Here is a 10,568-nt window from a genome sequence, read left to right as displayed (position 1 = left end):
TTATGCAGAACAACCACGGATCAACTGCACTTCACACTTTCCTGTGCATACTTTTTACTATTCTGTGTTCTTTATATTGTTCTATTGGACTTCGGCGACCAGGTATAAAGCAATACGCGTTTGAATACTTCGCCATAGTTCTGCCCATGATAATTGCACACACAGTATTAACAGATAACATTCCGCTGCTGAACTTTATTGCATTTGCCTTACTGGCCATTAAATATGTACAAAATTATTCAAAAATACGCATTATTGCGTCATTGACGAAGATAAATTGTTTTGAAACGCGTAGAATACATTCGGTGACCATTATTAGAGCATTGACATATTTAATAACTGTTTTTGCAATATTGGCCGTTGACTTCCAATGCTTTCCAAGACACTTGGCAAAGACAGAGCGGTTTGGCTACAGCCTTATGGATACAGGAGTTGGTTTATTTGTTTTGATGAGTGGCATTGCTCATAGAGAGTTAAAAAAAGACAATATTAGTGCCATCATTAAAGGCAACACTAAATTAATCATAATATTGATTTGTCTAGGTGTAGCTAGGTTTTGGTCAGTGAAACAATTGGACTATCAAGAACATGTCACAGAATATGGGGTCCACTGGAATTTCTTCTTCACGTTAGCATTTTGTAAACTTTTATCAACCATTCTATTATATTGTTCAAATCATGCATTGTTTTTCAGCATTCTGACTTTAGTTGTACATGAGTTTTCACTGTGGGTAGGTTTGCAAGCTTGGGTGTTTGGTGGTGAACCCCGTACCAACTTGCTATCAGCCAACCGCGAAGGGATCTCATCATGCCTCGGCTATATTTCCATGTATTTATTTGCTGCACATTTCAAGACAAAAGTCTATGACAGAACTGTTACAAGGTTAAGTATTATTTGTAGAATGGCTGTTGGCTCTATTTTACTATGGACAGGTTCTATTATTGTTAACCATTACAGTCCTGCGTCTAGAACATTGGCCAATGCGGGCTATTGCATTTACTTAGAAGCTACTTTTCTAAGCATAACAACTTTCATGTATTTTATAGAAATACAGTTCCAAGACTCTGAGAATAAATTGCAATTTGATGTACCTCTTATTTTATCAGCTATAAACAGAAACGGGTTGCTGTATTTCCTTATAGCAAATTTGATGACTGGACTGATCAATCTTAGTATAAGGACACTGGCGATATCCAGTAGTCTAGCTATCATTATTTTTATACTTTATATGGCTATGTCATTAATTGTAAGTACGTTCTTGGTACAGATAGGTGTTAAATTATGAATAGTTGTGTTTTATTTTTCAAGCTACCATTTCAGTCAAGCTCTGTTAACATTTCGTTTAGCAATTAGTAGGGGCTACTCCAAAATTCGTTTTGTTCCATCATCCCTGTGAGCAGAACAGCATAATTTCGAATTTCAGACTAAGGGGCTGTTTCACCATCCATTGATTAGTCTTAACTGATGGTTAAATGTGATGCCGTCTCAGTCTATTTAAACAAAACAAATAGAGACGGCATCACATTCAACCATCAGTTAAGACTAATCAATGGATGGTGAAACAGCCCCTAAGTGTTAATAAGGCCAGGCTTTCAGTAATTACTGATTTGAGCATTGTCTGTGCGTTATTTATACTAAAATCTAAAAATGTAAAAATATTTCAACATTATTGTCATGTGATTTTTATCTACCATTTTCATATTTAAAGAATTGTATTACAATAATACTGTTAATACCTTACAAGCTATGAACGAATTATTAATAAATCTTTTTTATTATTTTTATTTACGTATTTAATTTTAAACCCATTGTTACAATATGATGTGGCAGTTTAAACTTCATAGTGTAGGGTTCCGTAGTTGGCAGAGACATTAAAAAAATCCAGAGTAATAGAAAAAAACTGCTTTATTTGTACATATAATAGAGCCCTATTGGGTCAAAATATATTATCTGTCTACCTTGAATAAAAATGTATTTCACAAATACTACAGTATACTTTACAGTAAGTTCATTAACTATCTATAGGCCTCATAAACTGGAATACAGGATATGTACAGTTTTTATTCCATATTCTGAGCTAGCTCCATTCTAGGCTCCATAGAGCCTGTGGACTGAGACTGAGAACCACAGAAATCCCAACACTCTAGGTTTCCTACATATATTTTACATTGCTACTATGTAAAATAAAAGTAAAATTGTAGTTTAACCTGATATGTATATGCCAAACAAATTATCGTAGGTTGGATCCTGAGTTAACAGAGTTCTGAATTTATGTCGATCAGCCATCATTGTAAGTTGTAAGCATCATTAATATCAGCTTACAGCAATCCTTCAAACCATTCCCTGCATGAGCGCGCATTTCTTCGCCACGCATCCAGCTTCTACCAGCAGCCTTTCCAGCTTGGCCGGAGCAGCCTTTGCATGGCCGCCTACGCGCCGTTTTCGCTTCACGCATTCCAGCTTCTATTGATATCGCAGTAACGCCTGCCGAGAGTATAGTTGACTACAGTTGTCTACTATTTAAAATTGCAAATACAAGATTAAAAAAAACAGCCTGTAATAATCAATTATTTAGCGGACGGATATAACGCTAGAGTGCTGGGTCTATGTAAATATCACGGGACAATTCACACCAATTGACCTAGTCCCAAAGTAAGCTTAGCAAAGCTTGTGTTATGGGTACTAAGCAACGGATAAATATAATTATATAGATAGATACGTACTTAAATACATATTGAACACCCAAGACCCGAGAATAAACATTCGTATTTTTCATACAAATATCTGCCCCGACGCGGGAATCGAACCCGTGACCTCAAGCTTCGTCGTCAGGTTCTCTAACCACTAGGCCATCTGGTCGTCGTATGTGGCCCTAAAGGAAGCTCCTGTAAAAAAATTCGTAGATAGTTACTTAATTGTTACTTAACGATCACAACACAAATTAGACAGCGATATTTACGTCACAAGATAAGTTATAGTCCACAGTCAAGGATCACAAAACTAAGCTTAGGTACCTACTTCATTTCATACAGCTTTAGGATATGTTTACTAGGAAGCTAGATAGAATAAAGCAGGGATGTTACGGAGCTCCGGTTCCGTTTCCGTTAAGTCGGAACTTCCGTTTGGTTTTACACATCCGTTGCGGTTCGGGTTCCGTTATCGGATGTCAATGCTTAGCGCGGCGGCGGGATTTGAGCGGCATACATCAAAAGCAAACAGGTTTATCCCAGTCATTCGCTTATCGCTCCGCTTGTCTCGTGCGCCATCTATCACTCAGGCTCCGATTCTGGTTCCGGTTCCGATTCTGTTTCTGCTTCCGATAAACTAATTTAAAAACATCTGGTTCCGTTTTCGGTTCCGATAAAACCACATCCGTTACATCACTGGAATAAAGTAATGCTGTATGGAATGAAATGCAGTCGACCAAGTAATTCCTTTACCATCTCAAAGTTCAATATGAGCTGTACGGCTTCTTGGGCGCCGGGATGAGGGTGCACTTGCAACCCCCTGGCGTAAAAGAAAATAAATAGAACTAGGCTAAGATACAGAATGAAACCTATAGTAAATGGCAATGCACCTCTCTATATGTAGATGCAAGATGCCAGCGCCCATGTACGGCTTGTAAAATTATAAAAAAAAAATGCATAAGGTCACATTTGCAAAACGTCCCTCTGCCAAAATTACGTCCCTTTTGCAAAATGTACTTATTGCGAACAGAATATTCTGTGAAAGGGGCATAATTTATTTCAAGGTTTTGAGAAACAGCTATTTTGCAGAAGGGATATTTTGAGAAAAAGAACCGGCCAAGTGCGAGTCGGACACGCGCACCGAGGGTTCCGTACAAATTATTGAAAAAAATATTAAAATATTTTTATTGTATGATGTAACTAAAAATGTATGATTTATAAGACGTTGCTTCGTACCAAATTTCAAGATTCTGAGCTCACGGGAAGTAGATACCCTGTAGGTTTTGATTCCCTTGCGTGTCGAAAATTTGCAGCATAAACGGCTGTATCTTTTGACTGCGTTGGCTTAGAAGTTTGATTTTTTCACAGCTCCAAGGGACAGTAGACCTGAGTATTGATATGAATTTAGCTTGATACCTCCACGGGCTCCTGAGAAAAAGGGTCTTGACAGACAGACAGACGGACAAAAAGTGATCCTATAAGGGTTCCGTTTTTTCCTTTTGAGGTACGAACCCTAAAAACAAGGGACCTTTTGCGAAAGAGACAAAGGGACAATCTGCAAATGGGATCTTATGCGCCTAAACTCTAAAAATCACTCGGACACGCATGTATTAATTCGATTCTTTCAGCGCAATGATAAAGATGATAGATAGTAATGTTGACGCTGTTCCAGTACTTACCGACATAGGTCAGTTCATTTTATGTCCTAAGATGATATAGTAGTACATAGTGATATGGTGTACTTTTGCAAACATTACATACAATGGCGGTAGTAGTAATACCATTCAGCAGGTAATGTTAAAGATATGGCATTGCATTACAAACTTGGCCGACTACATTCATAAATTGAACGCTAAAGTTTCACATAGAAAGGTAATTTGTTGCCTTTAGTTCTGTATTTGTGGTAATATGTGCAGCAGGCTTTGGCCATACACCAAGCCAATCCATACATAATCAAGAACACCAACATGCCCAAATAAAAGAACAGGTATGGAAACCTCCCCGGTGACCAGAACACAGTGTACCGCATTCTTTGGTTGTTGTTATCTGGAATCAAAACAGAACAACAATGTATTTTATGTAGATACCTATTTTTTAAATGTACCTATTTTTACTGGTTTAGTTGATAGGTTGATATATATATTTTTAGTCGATTTTCGTAATACACAGGAAACGGCGGTTGAAAGGCTTGTAGCTACTCCTAGCGACATCTAGTGAGCAAATATAGAAACTCATTCCATCACGCCATCGAGCTTCTCAACTCGGACGCATCTATTATATAAAAGTGAACCGCCAGAACGGGAGAAAAAAACGAGACAGAGCAGGGTGGCGCTCCAAATCACCATTTTGACACGTTTCTCCCAAACAACGCATTATTTCTCTGGAATTTTAAAGCAATTCGATTCTTTGACCTTGGGAATCGCGAAAAACTTGAGAAAATATGATATTGGGTGTGTACACTTTGTATATTAAGCAAAATAAAATCACAAGTTCGAATTTCGAGCCAAAACGAGCGATCTATTATTTATGCCAGTGTTGCCATTCAGGGAAAAAGAAATCTATTCATTATCCTGCATTGCAGTCTGTAAAGCTCTTTACCCATTCATTGCCGCGCGCCAGATTACGCTGGGCTTAGAGTCATGAAATTTGGAATGTTGATAGCTGGATGTCTGAAAATAACACATAGGCTACTTATTCAATATTCCCACGGGATAGTTGTTCTTACTTAACACAACACCTCAATGAAGATTACGATATACATTTTGGGATTTCTCACGGGAATTTTGTAAAATCCCGGAATTTCAATTGTAACGTACGAATAGTTTACGCGTGCGAAGCCGCGGGTAAACTCTAGTAAAACATAAAATACAACTTCCGACGCTCTTCCTCCGGATTTAGGGTTGCCATACGTCAGGATTTGTCCGGATATGTCCGGATTTTTGACCCTTTGGCAGGAATCTTGCGGCCGGACTTGACAAGTGTCCGGATTTTTAGCAATGACCTCATTGAAAAAATAATTAAACATTTGTTTTCATGATAGGTACATTTATTTTATTTATAGATAGACTGGCTAAATAATTTAGATTTAGTTTTATTAGAAGCGCAGGACTTGTATTTGGAAGGCCGTATGATTAATAATACTAATAATAATAGGTACACTTATTACACCGATTTTTATGAGTGAAATGATAAATTAAGTATTAAAGTAATCTAATAATTAATCAACAAAATTAATAATACTTCTTTCAAAGCAATTTAAGAAGCGTAGATCCACGATAAAGTTCACCGCGGACCTACGTCCTTCAACCTACGTCAAATCTCTGTTACAATACAAGAATGTCAGGATTTTTCAGGACTTCTCATTTTTTCATATGGCAACCCTATCCGGACTTCAGTCCCCAGGCATAACTTGTCTGAAGGGAAATCTCTCTATTATGATAGAGCTTTTCACACAAGTTTCAGAGCCGTATTCATTTAACTTACCTAAAATACCCGCTCCATAACCAATATTGCTCGTGCCCATCCGGTATGAGCAGGTGGGCACATACACCTCATAATAATCGTCATTATCAAAGAATATCTCCAGAACTTTGTCCTCATAGAACGGGGTTGGGTGTACGTAGTTTATTCCAAAGGCCTTGGTTTGTATCGTGTATTTGGACTCGTGGTCGTGCGCGCAGAAGTAGATGTTTGGATGAATGAGATTATTGAGCTAAAAATAAAAAAGTTGCAATAGGTTAATAGTTATATTTAAGGAAGCGGGAGCAAACGCAAATGGCGTCCGCGGACCGGGAGACGAGCTGTCGGTAGGCCTCCAACAAGATGGAGCGACGACTTGGTTAAGATCGCGAGATCGCGGTGGATGCGGAAAGCACAAGACCGGTCTGAGTAGAGAGCCTTGGGGGAGGCCTATGTCCAGCAGAGGACGTCTTTCGGCTGACATGATGATGATGATGAAGCGGGAGCATCTTTAGTACATTGTGTCTTAAGGGCGGTAAATAAGGAATTACGAACGAGAGTCTATTAGAAGCCCGAAGTCGAAGACTGGTTTACGACATACAGTGTTTTTCATCACATTTGCAAGTAAAATTGTATATTTGTAAGAGAAAACATATTATTTTTACAAAGTTTGCCGATACCGCTGGCGCAGCTCTTGGCAGCGCCACTTGTTTTAAAAACATTGCTAATGATAATATTAGTACCGAACTCTACACAGCACGTGGCCCGACCCACACTTGGCCGGTTTTTAAGCCCACGACGGTGAAGCGTCCATGGAACCCACTGGCTTGCCTGATATTAACAGAATAGGACAAAAAGACGTAAGCGATCTTTTCTTCGGCTTTGCCACGAAAATATCTAACGCCACCCCACTGACATCAAGTGAAATGTGTAGCAAGATGATCATACACCTACACAAAACGCCACATTAGGCGCTCAAGGTCCTATTCGCAGATTTTTCTTTAGTCGCTTTCGCAAAATGTCCCCTTCACAAAATATCCCGTTCCCAATATGTTTCTTTCGCAAAATGTGCTGGCGCATATAATAGGCGGGTAGCCTACTATATATGTAAAGTTTTTCCTTTGACAACATGCATTAACAAGCTATGATTTATGAAATATATAAAATTCAAATACCATATTATATTAAGATTTAATTAATGAGGTCTAACTTGCAACAGGAGAAGACCATTAAAAACTGAATTAAAACACAATTACCTTTTTAGTAAAAGCCCGCCTTATCATCAACGGATAATGCGATACCACCATTTTGAAGTTATTGTCTTCGTCCTCTGGCAATTCTGGGTACTGCAGCGTGATTGCGTTCACCTTATAAAACGATATATTTCGGAACTTAACTATATCAGGCTGGTTGAAGGCAGCATTAAATAATTCTATTTTATCATATTTGATAGCTTCGTTTTCTCCTCCAATGTCATTGTCTCCTGGTATCCACACTTGCTGCAAAAGCATGCAAAAATACGCATTAAAATCAAATACTGTGGCATTTCATTTGAAAATAATATTAAGTTGTTTTTTTTGAACGTGAAACTACTGTGAGACTCACTCATATTAAATTATAATGACCCGGATAACTCACGTCTTAAATCGAGTTTAGCTCGACATGTTTCGGGCTAATCCGTAGCCCTTCGTCTTCGGAGCAACGCGACTCAGCGGCTGCTGCAACACGCGCACTCAACTGCAACTCGCTCGCTCGCTGCGTGCACGTGTTGCAGCAGCCGCTGAGTCGCGTTGCTCCGAAGACGAAGGGCTACGGATTAGCCCGAAACATTTCGAGCTAAACTCGATTTAAGACGTAAGTTGGTTTTTAATTTTTATTAAAATCTGACCAGAGACTGAGGACTCACTGATTCAGTATCAGCCTACTTGTGCTAAGGTCTACATCTAATATTATACTAATATTATAAATACGAAGTTATATACACACACACACACACACACACACACACACACACACACACACACACACACACATCACACAGCGTAGCACACACACGCGGACAGTCATAGTACCATTCATTATATAAAGGGGATTCCCCGATTTCGCCACAGTATAAGTAATGGAAAATTTCGTGCTCATTCTAATCAACCCGAATCCGTAAATGGGGTAGGCAGAGCACACGAAACGTTACGGCTTCGGAGCCACATTTAGAAATTTTAGGTTTTAAGTTTGACAAAAACGGTACAATAGTGACAAAAGTTACGAGCGAATCAATCTCGCAAAGGGCCGGCAATGCACCTGTGACACCCCACATGTTGCGGGAGTCCATGTGTGATTGCTTCCCATCAGGTGATCCGCATTCTTGTTTCCCCTCTTATATTATAAAAAAAAGTTTCTGAGTATGTGCGTGTTAACATGTGTTACCTTTGTTACTCTTTGACACTAAAACTGATGGACGGATGTGAATTAAATTTCTTATGTAGATGGCTGGACGGCTAGAATAGGCTTTGTTTTATTTACCCTTACATTGCCATGGGATTTACGTAAAATCCCATAATCTCAAGCGCAGGCATAACTTTTCAGCAAACTATTTATAGATTCATAATATCAGTAATTAAAACTGATGTTGCTTCTAGACACAATAACTGCATGTACATTGTTATGGTTCTTACCGCTACAGGATAATGTACATCAAATATATCAGACAACCTTTTCACATATTTGTAAAATTGATGTGTTGTTGATATCGAGCCCTCATCCATGAGGTCTCCCAGGTACACCAGGACATCAGGCCTGAAGTGACTGATGACTGATGCAAACGTCAAGCTTAGGTATCTGAAAAGGTGACAAGGGCAACTCTTTAAAGACAGATTTAGTAAAATAAAGTCTCATAAGCATGTTTAGTATTTGTGTAGAGGTGCTCAATAGATATCCGCCCAGGGTGCCAATCTACCCTACGCCGCCACTGCATTTTTAACTACAAGTCAATATAATGATAATATCTCATCAATACTGATGCAAAAAGGCTAATTTTTTTTTAAAAACATGCCAAAGACAAGAAAAGTTTTCTTAAAACAAAATAAGTTGGTTCAGTAGTTTTATATAGAAGCAGATTAATAATAGTTACTGCATTACCCCTTGGTGGTCTATTCTTGTAAATAATTTCTATAAGATAATATTTAGAACCTCTAGAAATAATTTCAGTAGATTTTACTTAATACAATGCAATTTTTTTATATATATGAGGGGCCAAATGAGCATGCGGGTCACCTGATGGGAAGCAATCACCGCCGCCCATGCACACCTGTCAACACGAGGTATCACAGGTGCGTAAGAGGGGAGGGGAGAGGAGGGGCGCACAGGTTGGTAAGAGAAAAAGTGCACTTTTTCTCCCATTATGGGCAACTGTTTTTAGGGAGGTGTAGTATTAAAAATATTGGGAACCCCTGGTCTATAGGGCATTTCCTAACACAAAGAATTATGAAATATGGCAAGTCAAGGGCTCTCAGTATTTCAGAAACAGCAATTTGCATGGAACCCTCAGTGAACGCGAGTCCAATTCGCACTTGGCCGGGCCATTTATTTAAATAATATATAATTTATCTATTGCTGCTTTATATTATATGAAATATGCTAAATCAGGCTTGTTTTTTAGTCTATGTACTTTAAAAAACTAACTTGTCACACAACTTACCTATCACTGTCCCAATTGAATAAGTAGTTTAAAGGTGGAGGCACCGCCAGGTCTCCTTGTATTTGAGGATCGGCAACAAATAATATTTTTGTACAAGTGCTGTCGTTGCTTTGGCATTCCAAATCTTGCCAGTAATGAGCCTGTATGAGGTAGACAAACTTCTCTGAGTATAAAATCGCCCCAAAAAGAGCTGCTATGCAGTATTTAATCGCTGTACTGGAACGATAACAATTATAATTATTGCAAGTTAGAATATGGTCTTATCGTCGTCAGAACTTTGAATGTTAGACTTACTTTCTGCGAATATACATTGGATACAAATTTATGTGGTATTGGTCTCGTAAATTTTATATTCAAAATACAATCGTTAGGTATACAAGCGTATAGTTTCAATGAAACGACATAAAATATAGTTTTTACGTTGAACAACTTTAAACCCAAAACACCACCTTATTTATTATTTGGCGAAACGTTTTGTTATGAACTAGCTGCATGTGTCACCATGTCTCAAAATAAATACAACTACAAATTCGAGTGAACTTGATATAATTAAATGTTCTGTTTTCATTGAATATTTAATCACCAAAAATATTTCTTAAAATATTAGAAATGTTTTCTACCTGAAAAATGTAGAACGAAACGCGTAATTTGACGTTTTTATTTGGCGGCGTTCTGAAATTATTGTTTTGTAATTTATTTTAATTATGTAAATTTCATTTTTATAATT

General features: G+C 38.1%; 2 protein-coding genes across 3 annotated transcripts; one reads left to right on the top strand and one right to left on the bottom strand.

The window, feature by feature from the left end:
- Position 1: 1 nt before the first annotated feature.
- On the top strand, positions 2 to 1,785 carry LOC141426912 (uncharacterized; the record flags this gene model as incomplete). Its single annotated transcript, XM_074086167.1, has 2 exons — positions 2 to 102; positions 695 to 1,785. Coding segments are annotated over 2 exons (693 nt in total), but the record flags the coding sequence as incomplete, so codon positions are not given.
- Positions 1,786 to 2,537: 752 nt separating this feature from the next.
- Mppe (Metallophosphoesterase) lies at positions 2,538 to 10,430 on the bottom strand. Of its 2 annotated transcripts, XR_012451269.1 has the most exons (7): positions 10,136 to 10,430; positions 9,842 to 10,057; positions 8,820 to 8,982; positions 7,404 to 7,646; positions 6,172 to 6,400; positions 4,368 to 4,734; positions 2,538 to 3,384 (listed from the first exon to the last, which is right to left on the bottom strand). XR_012451269.1 is itself a non-coding variant. In XM_074086165.1 (6 exons), the coding sequence occupies exons 1-6, from the start codon at positions 10,150 to 10,152 to the stop codon at positions 4,541 to 4,543; spliced, it is 1,062 nt and encodes a 353-aa protein (XP_073942266.1). In that variant the 5' UTR covers positions 10,153 to 10,430; the 3' UTR covers positions 2,538 to 4,540. The 2 variants fall into 2 exon arrangements, 1 of the variants encoding a protein (XP_073942266.1); XM_074086165.1 differs by having other exon boundaries at positions 2,538 to 4,734.
- Between the last annotated feature and the right edge of the window lie 138 nt (positions 10,431 to 10,568).

The sequence above is a fragment of the Choristoneura fumiferana genome, chromosome 3 (assembly GCF_025370935.1).
Source record: "Choristoneura fumiferana chromosome 3, NRCan_CFum_1, whole genome shotgun sequence".
Lineage (NCBI taxonomy): Eukaryota > Metazoa > Arthropoda > Insecta > Lepidoptera > Tortricidae > Choristoneura > Choristoneura fumiferana.
Note: the sequence above shows the minus strand (reverse complement) of the source record. Positions and strands in the feature narration are given on the sequence as shown.

Coding starts and splice junctions, on each gene's coding strand:
- Mppe (XM_074086165.1), bottom strand. Junction 8,983..9,841: donor TTCAATTGGGACAGTGATAG/GTAAGTTGTGTG, acceptor TCACCTTTTCAG/ATACCTAAGCTTGACGTTTG. Junction 7,647..8,819: donor ATGTACATTATCCTGTAGCG/GTAAGAACCATA, acceptor ATGCTTTTGCAG/CAAGTGTGGATACCAGGAGA.